The following is a 24905-nucleotide window of genomic DNA, read 5'->3' as shown; positions in this document are numbered from 1 at the left end:
GTTTCCGGTGGGACTGACATATTTCAACATTACAAGTAAGATGCTATAATGTGAGGAAAAAAGTTTCAAAAAAGAAAAGTTGAAATTTTCGATATTTATGAACACTTCCTGTGACGACCGGAAGTGACGGCGGACAATCTTAACCCAAATGGATTTGCCTACTTATCAAGATCTATCATCCCTGTAAGTTTGGTGTCTTAATCTCTTACCATTTCTGAGATCTCACTCGGATTAAATATTTTTGAAAAAAGCGGAAATCGGACATATCTGACGACCGGAAGTGAATTTTGAAAAAATGAAAAAAACGTCTCGGGGTATTTTCATGTTCTATTATCCCTGAAAATTTCAGGAAAATCCGTTCAGCCATCTCTAAGAAATCCTGCCGACAAGATTTGGGAAAAAAAATTATAATAAGAAGAAAAAACAGTAGAATCACTATAAGGTCTTCCGTCTGAAACGGAAGACCTTAATAACTAGTGCTAATTGTAACGGGGACCGTTACAGATGTTCCCCAAACGCTCCCCAACTCCCTTTTGGTGCCATATTCCCTGTAAGCTTCATTAAATAAGACAAACTCGATGCATTTGACACTTTAACAACGTTTACCCAGAAGTGTACAAAGTTCATTCAAATTTTAGCATTGCACGCGTGTGCATGTGAATGCATGTGCGTAATGACCATATCATCTTGTCTATATTTAAATATACTAAATATTAAAGTATTTAATCCAAAAGTATTAAAAAGATACGCTCATTCAAGTGTTTTTTTGATTTTGCTCATTTCACATGCACGCACGTGCATACATGAGCATGGTAACCATATCTTCTTGTAGATGTCTGTTACATCTATCTATGTTCTAAATCTCACCCCGTTTGGTTGAAAACGAAGGGAGTTATAGCTGTTAAAGTTTCAGCCAATCAGATTGCAGCGCACGAACATGCACGTGTGTGCATGTGCATGATGACCATATTTTCTTGTAGTAGTCCAGTATATCTATCTATGTTCCAAATCTCATCCTGTTTGGTTGAAAATCAAGGGAGTTATAGCTATTTAAAGTTTAAGCCAATCAGATTGCAGCGCACGTGCATGCACGTGTTTTCATGATAATTGCTGTATATCATTTTGTAGGATATACTAATGCATGGCTTTTTTCAAAATTTCAAAGGATTTCGTCAAAAAACAAGAAAGATATTGAGACTTTAGTTTCAGCCAATCAGAACGAAGCGCACGTGCATGCGCGTGAGATCTTGCTATTTTGACCATGTCATATTATCTATGCTTCTAATATATCCTTATATTATAAGTTTCAAAGTATTTCATCAAAAATTTTAAAAGTTACGCCTATATCAATTAAATCGGTCATTTCACATGCTGCACGTGCACGCTCTTGCAAGCACGTGCGCGCAAAATGACCTTCGTTCCGCAAATCTACATAACATGTCTACTGACCCTAAAAACATTTCACCTTAGTCGGATGTATAGTTTACGAGATCATTCCCGGACAAAAAAGTACCCAGGAAGAAGAAGAAAAATAATAATAATAATAATAACTAGTGCTAATTGTAACGGGGACCGTTACAGATGTTCCCCAAACGCTCCCCATCTCCCTTTTGGTGCCATATTCCCTGTAAGCTTCATTAAATAAGACAAACTTTATGCATTTGAGACTTTAACAACGTTTACCCAGAAGGGTACCAAGTTCATTCAAATTTTAGCATTGCACGCGTGCGCATGTGAATGCATGTGCGTAATGACCATATCATCTTGTCTACACAATCTATATACTTTAAAATACTAAATATTAAAGTATTTAATCTAAAAGTATTAAAAAATACGCTCATTCAAGTGTATTTTTGATTTTTACTCATTTCACGTGCACGCACGTGCATACATGAGCATGGTGGCATACCTTCTTGTAGAGGTTCATTACATCTATCTATGTTCTAAATCCGACTCCGTTTGGTTGAAAACCAAGGGAGTTATAGCTGATTAAAATTTCAGCCAATCAGATTGCAGCGTACGTTCACGCACGTGTATGGATGTGCATGGTGACCATACCTTCTTGTAGAAGTCCATTTTATCTATCTATGTTCCAAATCTCATCCTGTTTGGCTGAAAACTAAGGGAGTTAGAGCTATTTAAAGTTTCAGCCAATCAGATTGCAGCGCACGTACACGCACGTGTATGGATGTGCATGGTGACCATACCTTCTTGTAGAAGTCTATTATATCTATCTATGTTCCAAATCCCATCCTGTTTGGTTGAAAACCAATTGAGTTATAGCTATTTAAAGTTTCAGCCAATCAGAGTGCAGCGCACGTGCATGCACGTGTTTTCTTGAAAATTGTTATATATCATGTTGTAGGATATCCTAATGCATGGCTATGTACAAAATTTCAAAGGATTTCTTTAGAAAACAAGAAAGATATTGAGACTTTATTTCAGCCAATCAGAGCAAAGCGCACGTGCATGCGCGTGAGATCTTGCTATTTCGACCATGTCATATTGTCTATGCTACTACTATATCCTTATATTATGAGTCTCAAAGTATTTCATTAAAAAGGTAAAGATTTACGATTATATCAATTAAATCGGTCATTTCACGTGTTGCTCGTGCGCGCTCTTGCAAGCACGTGCACACAAAATTGCATGTTGACAATGTCATCTTATCTACATTTATAATATGTCTATATATTCTAAATATCAAAGCATTACATCGAAAAATGTCAAAGTTACGGCAATTTCAAGCAAATTGGTCATTTCACGTGTTGCACGTGCGCGCTCTTGCAAGCACGTGGGCGCAAAATGACCTTCGTTCCGCAAATCTACATAACATGCCTACTTACCCTAAAAAGGTTTCCCCTTAATCGGATGTGTACTTTACAAGATCATTCGCGGACAAAATTTTCCCGAGAAGAAAAATAATAATAATAAGAAACAGAGTAAAAACAATATGTTCCCCAACTTCGTTTGGGGAACATAACTAGGGCTAATTGTAACGGGAACCGTTACAGATGTTCCCCAAACGCTCCCCAACTTCCTTTTGGTGCCTTAAACCCTGTAAGCTTCATTAAATAAGACAAAGGCGATACATTTAAGACTTTAAAAAAGTTTTACCAGAAGTATTCAATTTCAACATTGCACGCATGCGCATTTGAATGCATGTTCGTAATGACCATATCATCTTGTCTACACCATTGATATATTTTAATATACTAAATATTACAGCATTTAATCCAAAAATATCTTTAATCTAGTGTATTTAGAATTATACACATTTCACGTGCACGCACGTGCATGCCTGTGCATGATGACCATTCCCTGTTGTAGGAGTCTTTAATATCTATCTATGTTCTGAATCCCATGCTGTTTGGTTGAAAACCAAGGGAGTTATAGCCATTTAAAGTTTCAGCCAATCAGATTGCAGCGCACGTGCATGCGCGTGATTTGATGAAAAGTTATATATATGACATTGTAGGATATCCTAAAGCATGCCTATGTTTTAAATTTCAAAGCATTTCGTCAAAAAACAAAAAAGATATTGAGATTTTTGTTTCAGCCAATCAGAGCGAAGCGCACGTTCATGCACGTGCAAGCATGTTCATGATGACCAAACCCTCTTCTAGGAGTCCATTATGTTTGTCTATGTTCTAAATCCCATGCTGTTTGGTTGAAAAACAAGGGAGTTATAGCCATTTAAAGTTTAAGCCAATCAGATTGCAGTGCACGTGCATGCGCGTGATTTGATGAAAATTCTTATATACCATATTGTAAAATATTCTAAAGCATGCCAAAGTTTTAAATTTCAAAGCATTTCGTCAAAAAACAGAGAAGATGTTGAGATTTTTGTTTCAGCCAGTTAGAGCAAAGCGCACGTGCATGCGCGTGAGTTCGTGCTAATTTGACAGTGTCACCTTATCTACACTATTAATATATCTTTATATAATGAGTTTCAAATCATTTCAGTAAAAAATGTAAAAGTTATAGCTATATTAAATATATCAGTCATTTCACTCATATCACGCGCACGCACGTGCATGCGTATGCGCGCAAAATGACCTTCGTTCCGCACACCTACACTACACATCTATTAACCCTAAAAAGGTTTTAGCTCAGTTGGGTGAACAGTTTCTGAGAACACTCGCGGACAAAAAAGTCCGGAGAAGAAATAAGAAGAAAAAAGAATAATAATAAGAAACAGAGTAAAAACAATATGTTCCCCAACTTCGTTTGGGGAACATAATAATAACTAGAAAGTCTGCTATTGCAAGCAATAGCATATGTCGCCCCGTATTGGACAAAGACTTTCATTTTTATCATCACTAAAACAATGGTCCATTAGCTAAGCTTTGACAACCATCCAGTCGTATGATCAGTTCTTTCCGTTAGAAACGAAAGACCTTAATTGGGTACATCCCACTCATTATTTTTAGAATCTGTAGGAGAAGAAAGTAGTGCAGGAAAAAAAATTACAAGTCCAAAATTGCAGACTTGCATACAAGAAATTGGGCAGATGTACTGAACTGAGCCTCATACTTGTTAATTGGAAGTATTTTTCCTACCAAAAAAGCTTGGCAAATATTATTTATTCAGAAGATCAGCCGAATTATTTTGTGTATTAAAACGCCAGTGATAAATCAGAAAATTCCCTACTTTCACTTTGATTTCTGTAGGTTCTGCCGGAAAACGAATCTGACATGCCACCTTCAATTCGAGCATTTCTGCACTGTACAGATCTGATGTTTCTTATGAAATGATAAATCATGTGTAAACTTTCTCAGTTTAGCGGAATCATGAACATTTTCAGATTTGTTTGTTTTCGGCGATATTTCAATTTCTCTTACACTTAATGAGATGAATGTTTTGTTTACAGTAGTGATCAAGGCTTAGCGCACCTGTATAGGAGCGGATCCAAAGATTTATGAATGAATAAAAACTATGGAAATAACGTACCAATTTTCTAATTTATTCTTGCACTATTTAATGAAATTAATAATATACGAGTAATAGATATACCAAACAACGCGAAATGCTAATAAATGAAGTTGACAATCGTTATTTTTTATATAGAAAAAACAAAATTATAAAATCTAGAGACAAGACAGAAGAAGAATGACTGTTGGCAAACTATCAAATCACTTCAGGAGAACTGAATTTTATGAATGAAACTTTTAAAACGTTACCTGTAAATTGTATATGTTATATCTGTGTATTCTACCTGGCAGTGCGCTTCAAAAGGGGGGGGGGGGGGTGTCTTGAACATAGTACCTAACGTTTGAACGGTAAGGGTTAGGGCTTTCGTATTTCAAATATGTAATCCTTGTGAAAAGAACTTTTATTGGACACCAAGAACTTTGACCCTTTGACCTAGACCTTGGAGAACACATGTGTACATCTGAATCTTTTTTTCTGTTTCGTTTCTATGGCAACTGTGAGCGACTCATTACAATTTATTTAAAAGTAGAAATCACTTTGACACATTGCAAGGAATAAACACTGAAAGTTTCAAAACGATTGCCTGCGTAGTTATTGAGAAAATCGAAATTAAAGAATTTTAACTTTCACCTGGTTTCCGTGGCAATAATCGATTATTTGAAAATTTTAAATGCGAGTTGCATAACTACAGATACTAATCATTAAAATAAGAAAAGTTTCATGACGAACGTTTAAGGGACCAGAGAGAACACTCTCGGACAAAATTTGTCGCTTTTTACAGGTTTCCATGGCAACGGTAGACATATTGGAACTGAACAACCTCACTGCACAACTACAACCAGTGATCGTCCTTTGAGGAAAGTTTCAGGAAGATTGTCCCAGCCATCTCCGAGAAACAGCCTGGATAAAAAAAACATGCGTACAATATCAATATGTCGTCCCCGACTTCGTTCGGGGCGACATAATAACTCCTGAATTTTTCCCATCATTAACTCCTGGATTTTCCCCTTCAATTCGAGCATTTCTGCACTGTACAGGTCTGATGTTTCTTATGAAATGATAAATCTTGTGTAAACTTTCCCAGTTTAGCGGAATCATGAACATTTTCGGCGAGATGAATGTTTTGTTTACAGTAGTGATCAAGGCTTAGCGCACCTGTATAGGAGCGGATCCAAAGATTTATGAATGAATAAAAACTATGGAAATAACGTACCAATTTTCTAATTTATTCTTGCACTATTTAATGAAATTAATAATATACGAGTAATAGATATACCAAACAACGCGAAATGCTAATAAATGAAGTTGACAATCGTTATTTTTTATATAGAAAAAACAAAATAATTATAAAATCTAGAGACAAGACAGAAGAAGAATGACTGTTGGCAAACTATCAAATCACTTCAGGAGAACTGAATTTTATGAATGAAACTTTTAAAACGTTACCTGTAAATTGTATATGTTATATCTGTGTATTCTACCTGGCAGTGCGCTTCAAAAGGGGGGGGGGGGTGTCTTGAACATAGTACCTAACGTTTGAACGGTAAGGGTTAGGGCTTTCGTATTTCAAATATGTAATCCTTGTGAAAAGAACTTTTATTGGACACCAAGAACTTTGACCCTTTGACCTAGACCTTGGAGAACACATGTGTACATCTGAATCTTTTTTTCTGTTTCGTTTCTATGGCAACTGTGAGCGACTCATTACAATTTATTTAAAAGTAGAAATCACTTTGACACATTGCAAGGAATAAACACTGAAAGTTTCAAAACGATTGCCTGCGTAGTTATTGAGAAAATCGAAATTAAAGAATTTTAACTTTCACCTGGTTTCCATGGCAATAATCGATTATTTGAAAATTTTAAATGCGAGTTGCATAACTACAGATACTAATCATTAAAATAAGAAAAGTTTCATGACGAACGTTTAAGGGACCAGAGAGGACACTCTCGGACAAAATTTGTCGCTTTTTACAGGTTTCCATGGCAACGGTAGACATATTGGAACTGAACAACCTCACTGCACAACTACAACCAGTGATCGTCCTTTGAGGAAAGTTTCAGGAAGATTGTCCCAGCCATCTCCGAGAAACAGCCTGGATAAAAAAAACATGCGTACAATATCAATATGTCGTCCCCGACTTCGTTCGGGGCGACATAATAACTCCTGAATTTTTCCCATCAATAACTCCTGAATTTTCCCCTTCAATTCGAGCATTTCTGCACTGTACAGGTCTGATGTTTCTTATGAAATGATAAATCATGTGTAAACTTTCTCAGTTTAGCGGAATCATGAACATTTTCGGCGAGATGAATGTTTTGTTTACAGTAGTGATCAAGGCTTAGCGCACCTGTATAGGAGCGGATCCAAAGATTTATGAATGAATAAAAACTATGGAAATAACGTACCAATTTTCTAATTTATTCTTGCACTATTTAATGAAATTAATAATATACGAGTAATAGATATACCAAACAACGCGAAATGCTAATAAATGAAGTTGACAATCGTTATTTTTTATATAGAAAAAACAAAATTATAAAATCTAGAGACAAGACAGAAGAAGAATGACTGTTGGCAAACTATCAAATCACTTCAGGAGAACTGAATTTTATGAATGAAACTTTTAAAACGTTACCTGTAAATTGTATATGTTATATCTGTGTATTCTACCTGGCAGTGCGCTTCAAAAGGGGGGGGGGGGGGGGGTCGTCTTGAACATAGTACCTAACGTTTGAACGGTAAGGGTTAGGGCTTTCGTATTTCAAATATGTAATCCTTGTGAAAAGAACTTTTATTGGACACCAAGAACTTTGACCCTTTGACCTAGACCTTGGAGAACACATGTGTACATCTGAATCTTTTTTTCTGTTTCGTTTCTATGGCAACTGTGAGCGACTCATTACAATTTATTTAAAAGTAGAAATCACTTTGACACATTGCAAGGAATAAACACTGAAAGTTTCAAAACGATTGCCTGCGTAGTTATTGAGAAAATCGAAATTAAAGAATTTTAACTTTCACCTGGTTTCCGTGGCAATAATCGATTATTTGAAAATTTTAAATGCGAGTTGCATAACTACAGATACTAATCATTAAAATAAGAAAAGTTTCATGACGAACGTTTAAGGGACCAGAGAGTACACTCTCGGACAAAATTTGTCGCTTTTTACAGGTTTCCATGGCAACGGTAGACATATTGGAACTGAACAACCTCACTGCACAACTACAACCAGTGATCGTCCTTTGAGGAAAGTTTCAGGAAGATTGTCCCAGCCATCTCCGAGAAACAGCCTGGATAAAAAAAACATGCGTACAATATCAATATGTCGTCCCCGACTTCGTTCGGGGCGACATAATAATAATAATAATAATAATAATAATAAGAAACAGAGTAAAAACAATATGTTCCCCAACTTCGTTTGGGGAACATAATAAGAAACAGAGTAAAAACAATATGTTCCCCAACGTCGTTTGGGGAACATAACTAGTGCTAATTGTAACGGGAACCGTTACAGATGTTCCCCAAACGCTCCCCAACTCCCTTCTCGTGCCTTTATTCCCTGTAAGTTTAATTTAAGCAATGCAGGCGTGCGCATGTGATTGCATGAGCGTTATGACGATATCATCTTGTCTACACTATTTTACTCATTTGCACGTGCACGCACGTGCATGATGACCATACCTTCTTGTAGGTGTCCATTATGCCTGTGTTCTTAATCCCATCCTGTTTGGTTGAAAAACAAGGGAGTTATAGCCATTTAAATTTAAGCCAATCAGATTGCAGCGCACGTGCATGCGCGTATTTTCATGACAATTATTATATATCATATTGTAGGACATCTTAAAGTATGCCTATGTTTTATATTTCAAAGCATTTTGTAAAAAAACAGAAAAGATACTGAGATTTTTGTTTCAGCCAATCAGAGCAAAGCGCACGTGCAGGCACGTGCATGCAAGTGAATGGGGACAATACCATCCTGTAGGAGTCCTTTATGTCTATCTATCTTCTAAATCCCATGCTGTTTGGTTGAAAACCAAGGGAGTTATACTCATTCAAAGTTTCAGCCAATCAGATTGCAGCGCACGTGCATGCGCGTGATTTGATGAAAAATTTTATATATCATATTGTAGTACATCCTAATGCATGTCTATGTTATAAATTTCAAAGCATTTCATCATAAAACAAAAAAGATATTAAGATTTCTGTTTCAGCCAATCAGAGCAAAGCGCACATGCATGCGCGTGAGTTCATGCAAATTTGACCATGTCATCTTATCTACACAACTTATATATCTTTATATAATGAGTTTCAAAACATTTTATCAAAAAATATAAAAGTTACAACCATATTAAATATATCAGTCATTTTAATCATTGCACGCGCCCGCACGTGCATGCGAATGCGGGCAAAATGACCTTCGTTCGGCACATCTACACATTATGCCTACTAACCCTAAAAAGGTTTTAACTTAGTTTGGTGAACAGTTTCTGAGAACACTTCCGGACAAAAAAGTACCGGAGAAGAAATAAGAAGAAAAAAGAATAATAATAACTAGTGCTAATTGTAACGGGAACCGTTACAGATGTTCCCCAAACGCTCCCCAAATCCCTTTTGATGCCATATTCCCTGTAAGCTTCATTAAATAAAACAACATTTGTGCATTTTTGACTTTAACAACGTTTTCCCAAAAGGATACCAATTATATTCAAATTTTAACATTGCACGCGTGCCCATGTGAATGCACGTGCGTAATGATCATATAATCTTGTCTACACTTTCTATATATTTAAATAAACTTTATATTAAAGCATTTAGTCCAAAAGTATATAAAAAATCACTCATTTAAGTGTATTTTTAATTTCACTCGTTCCAAATGCACGCACGTGCGTGCACGTGCATGATAACGATACCCTCTTTGCAAACATGTATTGCTTCTTTTAAAAAAATTATCAAAGCAACTGAATACTTGTAGGAGGCCTTTATATCTATCTTTGTTCTAAATTCCATCCTGTTTGGTTGAAAACCAAGGGAATTATAGCCATTTCAAGTTTCGGCCAATCAGATTGCAGCACACGTGCATCCACGTGATTTCAAGAATCTTTCTCTATATCATATTGTAGAATATCCTAATGCATGACTATGTTTTAAATTTCAAAGCATTTTGTCAAAAAACATAGGATATGTAGCCATTTAGAGTTTCAGCCAATCAGATTGCAGCACACGTGCATGCGCGTGATTTCTTGAAATTTTTTGTATATCATATTGCAGGATATCCTAATGCGTCACTATGTTTTAAATTTCAAAACATTTCGTCAAAAAACAAAGGAGATATACCCATTCAAAGTTTCAGCCAATCAGATTGCAGGGCACGTGCATGCGCGTGATTTCTTGAAATTTTATCCATATTATATTGTAGGATATCCCAATTCATGACAATGTTTAAAATTTCAAAGCATTTTGTCGAAAAACAAAAGAGATATTGAGATTTTTGTTTCAGCCAATCAGAGCAAAGCGCACGTGCATGCGCGTGAGTTCGTGCTAATTTGACAGTGTAATTTTATTAACACTATTAATATATCCTCATGTACTGAGTTTCAAAGCATTTCATCAAAAAATGTAAAAGTTATAGCTACATTAAGTAAATCGGTCAATTCACTCATTACACGCGCACGCACGTGCAGGCGTATGCGCGCAAAATGACCTTCGTTCCGCACACCTACACTACACACCTATTAACCCTAAAAAGGTTTTAGCTCAGTTGGGTGAACAGTTTCTGAGAACACTCGCGGACAAAAAAGTACCGGAGAACAAATAAGAAAAAAAATAATAATAATAATAATAAGAAACAGAGTAAAAACAATATGTTCCCAAACTCCGTTTGGGGAACATAACTAGTGCTAATTGTAACGGGGACCGTTACAGATGTTCCCCAAACGCTCCCCAAATCCATTTTTGTGCCATATTCCCTGTAAGCTTTATTAAAAAAGGCAAACTCTATGCATTTAAGACTTTATCAACGTTTTCCCAGAAGTATACCAAGTATATTCAAATTTTAGCATAGCACGCGTGCGCATGTGAATGCATATGCATAATGATAATATCATCTTGTCTATATAATTTAGAAATCTTGATATACTAAATATTGAAGCATTTAATCCAAAAGCATTCAAAAATACACTCATTCAAGTGTATTTTTAATTTTACCAATATCACGTGCACGCACGTGCATGCACGTGCATGATGACCATACCCTCTTGTAGGAGTCTATTATGTCTGTGTAAGGTCCAAATCCCATCCTGTTTGGTTGAAAAACAAGGGAGTTACAGCCATTTAAAGTTTAAGCCAATCAGATTGCAGCGCACGTGCATGTGCATGCATTTATGAAAATTGTTACATAATATATTGTAGGATATCTTAATGCATGCCTATGTCCAAGATTTCATAGCATTTCGTCAAAAAACGAAAAAGATATTGATATTTTTGTGTCAGCTAATCAGATCAAAGCGCACCTGCACGCACGTGCATGCATGTGCATGACGACCATACCTTCTTGTAGCAATCCATTATGACTGTCTATGTTCTAAACCCCATCTTGTTTGGTTGAAAAACAAGGGAGTTACAGCCATTTAAAGTTTAAGCCAATCAGATTGCAGTGCACGCGCATGCGCATGTTTTCATGACAATTGTTATGTATCATTTTGTAGGACATCCTAAAGTATGCCTATGTTTTAAATTTAATAGCATTTTGTCAAAAAACAGAAAAGATATTGAGGTTTTTATTTCAGCCAATCAGAGCAAAGCGCACGTGCATGCGCGTGAGTTCGTGCTAATTTGACAGTGTCATATTATTAACACCATTAATATATCCTTATATAATGAGTTTCAAAGCATTTCATCAAAAAATGTAAAAGTTATGACTATATTAAATATATCAGTCTTTTCACTCGTTTCACGCGCCCGCACGTGCAGGCGTATGCGAGCAAAATGACCTTCGTTCCGCACACCTACACTACACACCCATTAACCCTAAAAAGGTTTTAACTTAGTTTGGTGAACAGTTTCTGAGAACACTCGCGGACAAAAAAGTACCGGAGAACAAATAAGAAAAAAAATAATAATAATAAGAAACCGAGTAAAAACAATATGTTCCCAAACTCCGTTTGGGGAACATAATAATAATAATAAGAAACAGAGTAAAAACAATATGTTCCCCAACTTCGTTTGGGGAACATAATAATAATAATAAGAAACAGAGTAAAAACAATATGTTCCCCAACTTCGTTTGGGGAACATAATTAATGTATTTAAAATGTTAAATAAAGAAGAAAAATAAATACACATCTTGAAATAACGTTAACAACCTAAAGTCATGTACAACGTGAAAATTACAAAGACTAGTTTTTATGACAAAGAGGAGATAATATCCATCTCCATGACGACAATAGATATATATAAGAGTAATTCTGATGTGCAGTTAATGGCAAACCGATACGATCACAGCGATAGAATGTCAATAAGAAATGGCCAGTTTGGATTGAACGTCAAATCCAGAAATGTGAGAAAGGCACTAGAGTCTAGGTCGCAATGATGGACAACAGCAGTGAAGTGGTGGTCTGGGAGAAGTTAAATGACGCTAGTTATGTCTCAATAGGAGTGTATCTTATCACTCTGGGTAAGTTCTTGACCATTCTCTTACTTAACTTGGGGCAGTATGAGTTTCAACGCTGCATGCATAATAAGTATATTACTTTTGACTCTTTGAGGAGAGAAAAAACTTTTAAATTTCATACTAAATGTAAAACGGGTTTATATTTATAATTATTTTTTTTTTTTTTGAAATTATCAAGTAATTTTTTTTTCTTACAAGCATCCTTGAAATAAAATCTATAAAATTTATAACACCATTTCATATGTGGAGTCAATTAATAAATTATGCAGATAAAAGCTGTATTCAAACCAAAAGTTCATTCAAACAACACAAATCATGAGCAGAGCAAACACAGACCCCTCCCCCAAAAACATCAGAGGGGGGTTAGGTGTCTTGGAGAAGTGAGCACCCAGTACAGACCAGTCAAACGGGCATGTACTCCTTATCATGATCGAGGAAAAATATTTTCAATTTTTTTCAAAATTAGTTTTAATTCAAATTCAATTTGAATTTTTAGGAAAATCAAATGTGTGCAATTAACTAGTTAAATGGTCACAATAAGAACAGAAACATGAAAGGCCAATGCAACGTTACCTCTTCAATAACTACTGAAACGTTTCTGGCTTTGATACTATAAATTAATGAAAAGAGCGAATATAACATAAAACTCACAGGGTGTCAGAAAAAGACTTCAAATTGAGCATATTTTAAAAGTAACGTTAAGTTGAATAATACGTTTTTAAAGTAACTCATTTTGACGTACAATTTAGGCAACTTTATTAATACGAAATGGATTAAATCTTTTACCCAATCCAATGATGTGTGTCAACTAAAATTAAATTTTTTATGTATAAATGTCACATATATCTGAGACAACATAAGCATTGCCTTCATTAACAAGGTCTGAACAAAATATTAACTACAGACAGAAAGGTTACTGACATGTCTGTCCTTCTCCTACATATTTTCACATCTTTTGTAGTGATAATATGATGGAATTTAAAATGATAAAACATGAGAAAAAACATTAGTACCCAAGGTCAATAACAAAGACAATACAAACTTTTTGTAGAGCAAGCTCGCACCCTATATAACATTAGATGTGTGATTGATACCCTCGAGGAGAACGCATCCCCCCCCCCCCCATCAAGCTGTCACATCCCCAGTATGTTCCTTGTCATGATAGAGAAACTAAAAAAAATTCCTCAAACAATTCAATGTGGACAAAAAGCCTGACAATTTAATGAAGATGTCTGTCAGTTTCGACTTGACAATAGAATTAATATACTAAAATGGTAATGGTATCAGACATAGAATTCGGAAGATTTTTAATTTAAACCAGGCTGTTGATCCTTGTTACATCAACTTTGATGTCAATAGCCTGTCTTGCTTTAGAAATTATTTACATAGACCACGTTCTTATATTTCAAATCAAATTAGAAACAAGGTGATAAATGAGTGAAGTTGACAATAGAAAAGTTGAGGCCATCAGGTCTATTTCTAAGTTTTGTAGCTAGAAATCAAATAATGCACATTTATTTTAAAATAAATATATGAGTCAGATTTCATTTAAATGTCTTTTATATCAAAGGGATATTCAAAGGAATATATTTTATCAACGCAGAAATGAAAATAAAATGAATACGGTTTTGCATATTTATTTCTGTGTAACAATTAAAGAGACACCATGACGCACAAAAGGAAAATTGACAAATGTAGAATTTTTGCATGACCAGTGTAAATTTTGTTCAATTCCTAAAAGTATAAGGTTTCAGAAAATTACAGGTTTCAGAACTTACGAATTATATTTTATGGAGAAAAATAAAAATAAAAAATATAATTTCAGTATGCACCATAACGAAAATATTGCAAAATACCCTGGTACTTCTTCCTCCCTATTGTACGCGTGCGCAGAAAAGTTGAATAAGTTTCCATAGTTACCATGGTCTCAAGTATCCGCGAATGAATGTAAGTAGACCAAAATTTTAATCTTTTAAAAAAGTTATTAGAACATATGTTTCACCTTTGTATGCTCCAGTTGAATGTTATTTACAAGTTTGAGCTAAAAATAAAAGTGGTGTGACCTTGACATACACGAAACAACGAAAGGGTAGATACAACCTTTGTTTTTCCGGCACTTATATTGTGTGCAGTCTTTACTTGCAGTTTAATTGTCATATCTTATCTATATACCCAAGTTTTTCTCTGTATGCTACAGATATCTTAATAATAATATTAATAATAATAATAATAATAATACTTTATTTAAAGAGGGTAACAACCCGATTAGTGCAATGCACTAGTCTTCTTCGGAGCCCTCTAAACAAATTCTTAATAACACAATTATAAAAACATTGTACAATATCATAATAAATAACACAACATGACGTACAAATACAATTACATATAAAGACGATTTTAGGATATGGAATTATATTTCTTTCAGTTGCGGCATGTTATGATAAAATTTTCTACATTTTTACGAAATTTTTGTACAGTTGGTGAAAAACGTATATGCAAAGGTAATTTGTTCCATAAATGAACACCGGAATAATGAAAAGAATTTTAAATTGATTTGTTCGATATTTCGGTAGGTGAAGGTAATAGTTTGTTTCAGATCGTAGAGCATAATTATTAGAAGAAATAAATTCGAAGGAGTCTCTGAAATAAGTAGGTGCCATACCATGAAGTGTTTTGTACAGTAATATATATTTATGAAAATCAATCACCTCATATATGGTCAGCCATCCAAGTCTTAAAAGAAAGACATGGTTTTGACTCATTGGGTCCTATATATGTAAATAAAATAATAGCCATCTGGCAGAGGGAAAATTCGACCCACAAATCTAATAATCCTATTACGAAGAAGGATGTAATTCATACACCATATATTAACTCAATCAATGGAACAAACGCACCTTTCAAGTAATCAAATATGGAATTTGGCTACGGATTACTGTAAACCAACTTTTATTCGCGACGACTTTATTTCGCGATTTACCGAGGTTCAACTAGTTCGCGACGATTTATTTCGCGATCAAATTTTTTTTTAATCATTTGTTAATAGACAGAGACTTGGCGAAAATTTCTCGCACGCGAATAAAAGTTGGTTTACAGTATTCAGTCTTACTGATCAATAAATGGGGTTCACGGCGGGTGTGACCAGACGACAGTGGCGGGATGTTAACTACTCATAGGCAGCTGATCTCAATTTGATGCCCTATTCACATATTTATATAGTTTGTAGGTTTCCTAAAATCAATCACTCTTCGTTATCTTTTTCTATTTCATTGACTGAAGCACACTTGAATAATTTTTTTCAACCCGCGACGCACGTTGAAATAATTCGGGGATCAGTCATTAAGCTCCTTTACACGTCTTACATCAAAGACAAAGCTAAAATCACATTTTATTCTTAATAATTGACAAAACCTTGTCCAGAGTTTCGGGAATATCTTTTTTGTGAATTTCAATAGGGAGCACGTTTTTGCTTGGTCATTATTCTTGATAAAACTTTTTGCTTTTTTTTTAGCTAAACCCTTTCGCTTGGTTTTACTCTTGCATTCATATCTTACTGAACTGTAATCACATCATTTCAGCGCTGATTTATGTTACAGGTAGACGTCTTCCATTGTGAAATCCTATAAGGTACCTACATATTATTAGGTGTTCCGATAAGTCTCTTGTCACTTTAATTACCAACTTAATTCACAATACCTGCGTTTATTAGCTGTAAAATAAGCGGCTTACTGTAAGAGATGATTTGAGATAAGCCTCACATTATACGGTCATCACGAAGTAAACACTGTCGGCATTTACATTTATAAGATACAGACCCTATTATTTCAGCAGTAAAATATAAGTAATGCCATATTTCAGAAACATATACTCAGCGTTCGATATAAAAGTTAGGCTTTTGTAAAAAAAAAAACCTGAGTCTTTTGAGTGCCACGGTTCCAGAGTAATTGGTCTTCAAAAAAGAATCCATATCTATAGTTTTCTTATAGTAGAGGACGAGACACACACAATTTCAGTATAAAAAAAGTTATATTAGTAATCATTAAAAAATGCAAAACGGTCTGATATTATGCCCTCAAAGTTTACAATTAACTCAGTGTTTACTATTTACTAAGAATAAATGGAATGAATTCGATGTTTAATTAAAAACGAAAGACTTTCCTTATAGCTTTATACACCATTCTTTAAGATAAATTAAAAAAAACACACATGCTTTTTAACGACGTTCGATCCTGATATTTAAAGTCTTAAACTTTTTTTGCCAAGTATATTTTTAGTTTCTACATACATAGCTTAATTAAAATTCAAATCAAAAAATGGGGGTCAATATGCTTCTTTTAGCGCTACAGTACATTTAATATGACCTTTCTGCACTGAAATTTGTCTCTTAATTAAAAATTACATCTTCGACGTTTTCCCTCCAATATTTTTATCCAATTAAAGCATGAAACTAAATGAACTCTAAGTCTGTTTAAAAAAAGACACTTAAAAATTGTGACTAAGAAAAAGTTTAAAATTGCTTCGCATAATCAATTATTTGACCTTTCTGCACTAATAAAATGTTATTTTTCCGGCATTGAAAATATAATAAGCAAGAAAATTATTTTAAAGTCTTAAACTTTTTCTGATTTTAAGCAAATAGGTCAAAGTAAACTTGAATATTTAGAAAAGAACATCAAAAGTAGGGATATATGATGTACATTTTCAGATATTACTAAAAAAGTGTGAATTTTACGTTAAATTTGGCTCAATTTTTTCCCGGATTTTCAGAATATATTTACTGTATTTGTCACACTTTGTTGATAAAATTCATGAAAAATAATGTAATAGATATTTCAGAACTAGCATAACATATTTCACTGCAGAAAACAGCTGTGTGTGCAACCAGCATGGAAAAATAGGCATCCAAAATTAACAGTACTATTATAGTTCAAATGGAAAAAAACTGACCATTTTCGTCTAAAAAACCTTCCGCCACAAATATAGTCCCTAGCTTAATTCTATTTGAATGGAATTTAATCGCGGTTTTTTCATTGAATATACTTTAATTTGCATTGTAGAATTCAATTTTATTGTTAGAACCTAAAAATGATGCTTAATTTTATGAATAAAGGACCTGCGCGAAACACGCTCAAAATATCAGGATCGAACGTCCTTAATTTCATATAATTCTGCTATTTCCTACAAATTCTGTTTACATAATCAAAATTTTACGACATTCAAAAACCTGCTCTGAGTACCATCTATTATTCAACCCAGTAAGGCTACAGATAAATAGGTTGATGTTACAGGGATTTCAATTAGGATATGGAGATAACGAACAGTATTCAATCTCAAAGTCTATAAAACAATACAAAATAGGAGCAGAGCAAACACGGACCTCTAAAACATCAGAGGTGGAATCAGATGCCATGGAGGAGTGAGCATCTGCTGCTGACCGGTCATACCCGCTGTGTGCTCCTTGTCATGATCAGGAAATAACGGAAAAATCCGTCATCAATTCAGTGTGTTAAATAATTGCCAATTAGTATGAAAAAAGTCAGTCAGCATTTGACTCAATAATAAATTGTATTTGCTGACAAGGTCATAGGACTTATGATGACTTTAAACGAACAATCCCCATGAAAGTCTGCATTTCGTAAATGCTATGGTCATTAATAATGATGTTAATAACAAATATGATCTATTACTGGATGTTCTATAATAGTTAGTTTTTTGATGTTAATAAATTAGACTAGAAACGTTCCGCCCACAAAATTGATAAACAATTGATTCACGGTAGGTGTAATCGGACAAATGGGGATGCTTACTCCTCTTTGGCACCTGTTCCATCTAATTTCAGAAGATCCGTGTCCCATGTCCTGTTTATAGATTTGTACTGTTTGTTTATTTTTGTGAGACTAATCTTTGTCCATTATCTTCACGTTTTCTTCCCAGTGAATAGTTGCTAAGTAGTAGATATTCTCCGTTATTATATCAATATCCGGATTTATTTTGATGAAAATATATTTTTGGTTTATCGATTGAAATAAGCTTAAGTTTCTAGCTAAATTACAATGTTGACATTTCTTAAAGTCCTGAAATGAAACCAATCTTTATGCTTTTTTTAGATTACCATTAACGTCTTTTTCAAATGAAATATCCAAAATAATAGGATTAAAATGGTAATTAGTGGCTTTTATAATAATCAATAATTATCATAATAATAAATGATCAATTAGCTATTTAAGAACAACACTTGGTTTGTTCCCGTTTTGCACACATTTTAATTACAAGTAATTAAAAAATGTGTGAAAATGGGAGTTTGACCAGGTGAAATAATTACTTAATTGCTATAGTCTATACCATACTTAGTAAGTATGTGGAAGGTAAACTTATAGTGAAAATATAGAATAAATAATAGGTGAAATTATATGATGATCTTAACATCTTCTTGGCTTGGGCATTATTTTCAAATTAATTTTTATTCTCTATTTTCTTTACTATTTGTTATATCTTGAAATCATTTATCAAGATTGAAAATTTTTTTTTAAAGAAATTGGACTAAATTAATCAATAATATCAAATAAATAAATATTAATATTGTACTCCCATAAATATATATAGAATTTTAATAAAATGTGTATAAAATTGTATTAAACACTTTACGAATACATTTAGCTAAATCAGGTATTCACAGGTAAATCCAGGTAAATCCAAACCATAAATCAGACTATAATTGCTATCAAAACACACTTAACACCTATTGTTCTATACCTAAATTACAAATGTGTGCAAAACGGGAACACACCCAACACTTACGCCCTTAACCCGAAGGACAAGTCAATTATTTTACTTTTCAATTTTTGTTTAGTGTACACTGCAAAAGGCAAAAATATTTTATTGTCAAACACGCCTATGCCTTAAACTTGATTAAAAAGAAAAATATACAAATATTGATTGATTGTATATTGTTTAACGTCCCAATCGAGAATTTTCACTCATACGGAGACGTCACCGTATGTTGGTGAAGGGCTTCAAATGTAGACCTATACTTGGCACTCAGGGCCATTGAGCAGTGAGAGTCATAAGGAATAGTCATTACCTATGTTTACGTCTTAGGTTTGACGCAGCGCCGCGAATGAGAGTCGAACCGGGGCCTCCCAATCACGAAGCGAACGCTCTACCACTAGGCTACCGTGACAGGTAAAAACAATGTAATAAGAAGACGATCAAATAATTACATGCTTGATATTTTCAGCCCCAACAGCCATTTTTGGAAACTGCCTCGTTCTTTTTGTATTCTGGCGGAAGAGTTTGTACAAGAGACCGGTAAACTGGTTTATTGTCAACCTAGCGGTGGCGGATCTAATAGTGTCCCTTTTTGCACATCCAATGTCAGCGACCACCGCCTTTACCAAGAGGTAAGTTTTGTAATATAAAAAGGATATTCATTTTCTTTGGAATCAAGACAAAAGACATGTTTTCCCATAGGTATAGGAATATCTCCTGTCAAGACTTTTGAAGTTCTAAATTCATTCTCTTTCCATTTGCTTGATATGTCGTTAAGAGGTTATCTATGGTAATACCAGGAAATGGAAAGTTCCTAGCATTTTTGCAGGCTTTTTTGAGCTTTTCATTTTCTTGTTAAAGTTTGATCACCGTTCATCTGTTTACCATTTGTCTATCTGTCTGTCAATCTTTAAATAAATTTTCACTTTTGACATATGTTTGGTTGAAAGTCATTAAATCAATATTTTTTCTAAATAAAGACTTAATCACCTTCCAAAGCTGCTGGTCATCCGCGTTGCGCAGTGTTAGAGCGTCTGCTCTATAGTCGCGAAGTAAGGAGGTGATCCTTATGTCGCGGGTTCGAATCCCACTGTGGGACGTGGAGACCGGTCTTTCGGATGAGACCGTATAAACCGAGGTCCCGTGTCGCAGTAGGTGCTGGCACGAAAAAGATCCATCCCTGCTCAATGGCCCTGAGTGATGAGTATAGGAGCAGCTCTCCAGCGGGAAGTGGTGGCGTCTCCATAGAAGTGAAAAAATTCTCATGAGGGACGTTAATCAATTAATAATTAATCGATCAATCAATCCAAAGCTGCTGTCCAAAGTGATCAATTATCTAAATCAAATATCTTGATCTTAATATGAAAGGACTATAAAACAGTTAGAAGGCCGATGTATCACGTCACTCAGCTGAGTTACCAAGGCTAGTGATATTCTTTATCAGCAGGTTTGTGTCCTATACCTATTCCAATATAAAACCTTTGTCATATTTTGTGACTTTTGAGTTTTAATTATTAACAATGCAACTTTGAATCTACAAATCTACACTACTTGAGGGAGTGTTTCCATATCAGTATGACTTATCACAACTTTGTTGTTCTTGTATAGAAGATTAAAACGTTTACCCATACTGTAAAAATTCAAAAAATATAATTATTCTAGGAGAATTTACCTACGTTTTTCTATTTAAATTTTTGATTGCTCATTTTGGTCACACCTTACCATAGGGTTTATGATTTGAACTTTCAGTATATATTACCAAAGGCTGCTTCTAAACAATTTTACTGAACATGGCTTTGCTGTTGTTTGGAATGATTTTTTTTTTAAAGTATTTTTCCTTGTGTATTCCTTTGTAAAACTTTTGATCACCAACGGAACCCCACCTTAGCTTCAGGGAACATGATTTGAACAAACTTAATATTATTTTACCTCAGAATACTTCCATAAAAGTATATTTTATTTTTTTCATATTCCTATATAAAACCTTGATTTATTGTGAACATCTATATCCCAAATAATTATGATTTGACCAAAATTTAAAACAAAATCTACATTGAGTAACAAAACATTCACTTATTCAATCTTTTCTGAAAAAAGTTATTCTTAAGAAATAACTTTAAATATGCATTTATCATTCTTGAAAGAAAGTATGACCCTTAATTCGTTTAAAGAAACTAAAATTCCTTCTACATAATGATGCTTCGTAGTATCTTTGGTTGAATAAAGTGGTTCATAAGAAGTTGAAATATGAAGAATTGACAGTCAAAGATGAACACTAGGTGCCCTTTAGCCCAGGGGAGCTAATAAAGTAATCAAATTCTTCAGATCAGCAAGAGCCAAGATTTGTCAAATTAATAGAAGCAGCCAAAAGCAATGTACGGTTTACTATCTTAAGATGTCCGTATCAAAAACAAGAAACAACAATATTTTTTAAAGGTGATATACAAGCAAACCTATAAAAGTAGATTCCAGTTTTCTTCTGAACCAGTCCCAAAAGACTTTGAAAAGTCTTTAATATGTTTATAAGGGAAACAAATATGTATATTGGAAACATTCTTAAAAATCTTCTAAATAATTAAAGTCTATAAACAAGTACTCCCATGTTATGTGGCTTTACTTCATGCACACTGTGTATAATCATTAATTCTTTTTTAAACCAACCTATAAATTATTCTGCAAAAACACAAATATTACAGCTTTTTGATTTGAGACACAGCCCTTTTTGTCAAAATCTTAATCATGAACTGTATTGTAATATCCACATTTAGAATATACATTGACAAGAAAAGAATTGACAGTAAATTTTGAGTGGTGGGGCCCATGGGCCTTTGTTCTAGAGTGTCAATTTTCAATGGAAATATACCATTCTCTCTGAAATGTTTCAAGAACATGTAAAAACTATATTTTTGACTGAAATTCTGAGTGTTTTATAGATCTATAAAAATGCAATAGTCTTACATTTCAACGTGATTCTATTTACAGATGGAATCTTGACGTAGTAGGTTGTCAAGTGTACGCCTTCATCAGTTATACAGGTGCTTGTAACAACATCATGACCTACGCTGCTATTAGCTATTTCCGATGTCAAATTGTCTGCAAAAACAGATACAGTAAGTTTAAAAAAGTGAAATTAAAATGGTTTAAAACTCGAAATTAATAATTTTCATGGCATATTATATCTGCTAATGATTGATAAAAGGAGAAGAAGGAAGAGAAAATTAAAGAGTTTTCATTCTAGAATGCATAAAGTCTTCAGTTTACTTCAGTTGATTCTGCGGGACATTTTCTTTTACTTTTCTTTTTAATACCACATGGTGCATATGCAGGAAAAATACAAGTAAAACCACTTATTTAAACTTTCAGCTCACAGACCTTAATTTGTACATTTCAGTAGCTCGAGTTAAATGTGGGCGGGTCCTTGTCACGTTGGTGGCGATCTGGACCTTCAGTTTGTTTTGGACTATTTCCCCGCTCCTGGGTTGGAACACTTATGAACTAGAGCCGTACAGTATAACCTGTAGTATCCGTTGGACGGGGCATTCTCTGGGGGATAAGTCCTATGTCTGGTTGTGTCTCCTGTTTGTCTTTATATTCCCGCTGTCTGTCATGATCTTCTCCTACAGTAAAATTGCCAATCATGCACGGCGGCTCTCGTTAACCACACAACCAAGCGAAATCGAGAACAAGTCGAAGTTTCTGTACAACTTGGAGCGCGGGGCAACAAGGGTAAGTCATTTAGGGGGTGTTAGTTTTAAGCCGAGTCTTCCAAGGAATGTTTAAACTTATAAATCGATAATGTTTTTGCAGTGATAGCCTTTTTGTTATTTCAGAGAGATATTTGGAAATTTTCTTTAAAACTTGTAACTTCAGATTTTTTTTTCACGACATACACTGTATATATAAACTTTAAATCACACTAACAGATAAATCGTATATGTCTGGCTTCTTAATAAGCACTAACTTTCAATGCTCTCGCTTCAAAGCAACAAGGATCACTTGAAGGAAGTAAGAAGGTGCTCATTAAAGAAAAGACCAAATATGACTGTTACTGAATAAAAAGAACATGTGTCTGGTATTGATATATAGCAATCAAATTCTACCTTATACGGATCGTCTATGTGCATTTGTACTTTCAATAATGCAGATTGGTAGAAAAGTATCCTTATTATTCAACATAATTTTTAAATAGTGTAGGCCAGCATTAGCTTATATTTAACATTTCGCTTTATGTTAATTTTCTGTTTTGATGTAATGAGATTTCTGAACATTGTTTTATTATGTTTAGAGTAATACTCTTACTATGAACATATGGCGAATCTCTTGATTTAGACTTTACAATCGTGCATTTGATATATCTATTGATTCAGATTTCACAATCAGACATTTGAATTGTCTTTTGATATATTTTTTTTCTTACTATCAGATTTCCCTTATGATGACAATGACATTCGTATTTACATGGACGCCATACGCCATTTTATCCACAGTAGCCGCAGCTGGCATCAACATCACATCTCCTGTCGTTTTACTACCTACACTTTTCGCTAAATCATCTTGTGCTTACAACCCATTTATGTTCTTTCTAAGCCACAATACATTCAAATCATTCAAATGGGGTTTCGCTTCGTGCACTAAAAACAATGCAGAGGATTCTGGGAAATTGTACGTGAACAAGGTTAAATTTAACAATCGAGTGGAACCGTCTGAGTTACCCAGGTGTTCCACAGGTGAGAGGAATGTACCACAGACTATAAAGCAACACCACAGCACAGGCGTAACACTAACAATTTCTGATGTTGAAGAAACTGGTATATAACGTAAATCAGCACATGTGTTTCAAATTAATCAAGTAAGGATATAATAGAATTGGGGGAAATATACATTCCCCAAATTTATCATAATTCAAAATATTTTCCCCTTCTGAATGGTTACTGAAAATCGACTGTTATTCTCGATTTTTTTAATTCGCAACTTATAAGTTTAAAATTTATGCGCTACGGCGCTACGACTGGGGAATTGCATGCCATTTTCTTAAATATAGAATGAAAGAATAAATTGGAGGATATAGAGATAACGAACAGTATTCAATATCAAAGTCCATAAAACAATACAAAATAGGAGCAGAGCAAACACAGACCTCCGAAACATCAGAGGCGAGAAGCATTTCCAGTAAAAGTAAGAAAGTCCCTTGCATATAATATGTGAATAAAATTTGGTTATATGTTCTGATATGCTTCAAATTTGAATATCAAGGTATTAAGTATTTTTATTAAACACATATATTTTTAACGCCTTCTCTTAACCACATAAGACTGATTAATCAATATTGGAAAGTTTTTTTTTTATGATGTATGAATGCCTTCCTTTTGTATAACTGTAGGTTTTGTTTGTGGTTATTTTTCAAACTATTAGAAATTTATTGATGTTCGTTTTTTGCTCTCAATTCTTTTTTATAACCAAGGTTACACCTACCTTGAAGATACTTCTGTAAGGAGGGAGGAGATGAATATACAAAGTCATTTTGATTA

The 24905-nt window shown here is 34.2% G+C and overlaps 1 protein-coding gene across 1 annotated transcript; it reads left to right on the top strand.

Annotated features, from left to right (window-relative positions):
- The first annotated feature begins 12527 nt into the window (after positions 1 to 12527).
- LOC134247178 (rhodopsin, G0-coupled-like) lies at positions 12528 to 24232 on the top strand. Its single transcript, XM_062729518.1, has 5 exons — positions 12528 to 12612; positions 19847 to 20009; positions 22360 to 22487; positions 22769 to 23103; positions 23801 to 24232. Exons 1-5 carry the CDS (start codon positions 12528 to 12530, stop codon positions 24191 to 24193), a joined length of 1104 nt encoding a protein of 367 aa, XP_062585502.1. The 3' UTR covers positions 24194 to 24232.
- The last annotated feature ends 673 nt before the right edge of the window (positions 24233 to 24905 follow it).

This window comes from Saccostrea cucullata, unplaced genomic scaffold (genome assembly GCF_032062105.1).
Source record: "Saccostrea cucullata isolate Sc308-1 unplaced genomic scaffold, CSIRO_AGI_Scuc_v1 ctg7521, whole genome shotgun sequence".
Lineage (NCBI taxonomy): Eukaryota > Metazoa > Mollusca > Bivalvia > Ostreida > Ostreidae > Saccostrea > Saccostrea cuccullata.
Note: the sequence above shows the minus strand (reverse complement) of the source record. Positions and strands in the feature narration are given on the sequence as shown.

Excerpts from the sequence above, each read along its gene's own strand:
- LOC134247178 (XM_062729518.1), top strand. The coding sequence starts at position 12,528 with ATGGACAACAGCAGTGAAGTGGTGGTCTGGGAGAAGTTAAATGACGCT. Across the intron at positions 22,488-22,768 it reads TGTCTGCAAAAACAGATACA|TAGCTCGAGTTAAATGTGGG; the intron begins GTAAGTTTAAAA and ends TGTACATTTCAG. Across the intron at positions 23,104-23,800 it reads TGGAGCGCGGGGCAACAAGG|ATTTCCCTTATGATGACAAT; the intron begins GTAAGTCATTTA and ends TCTTACTATCAG.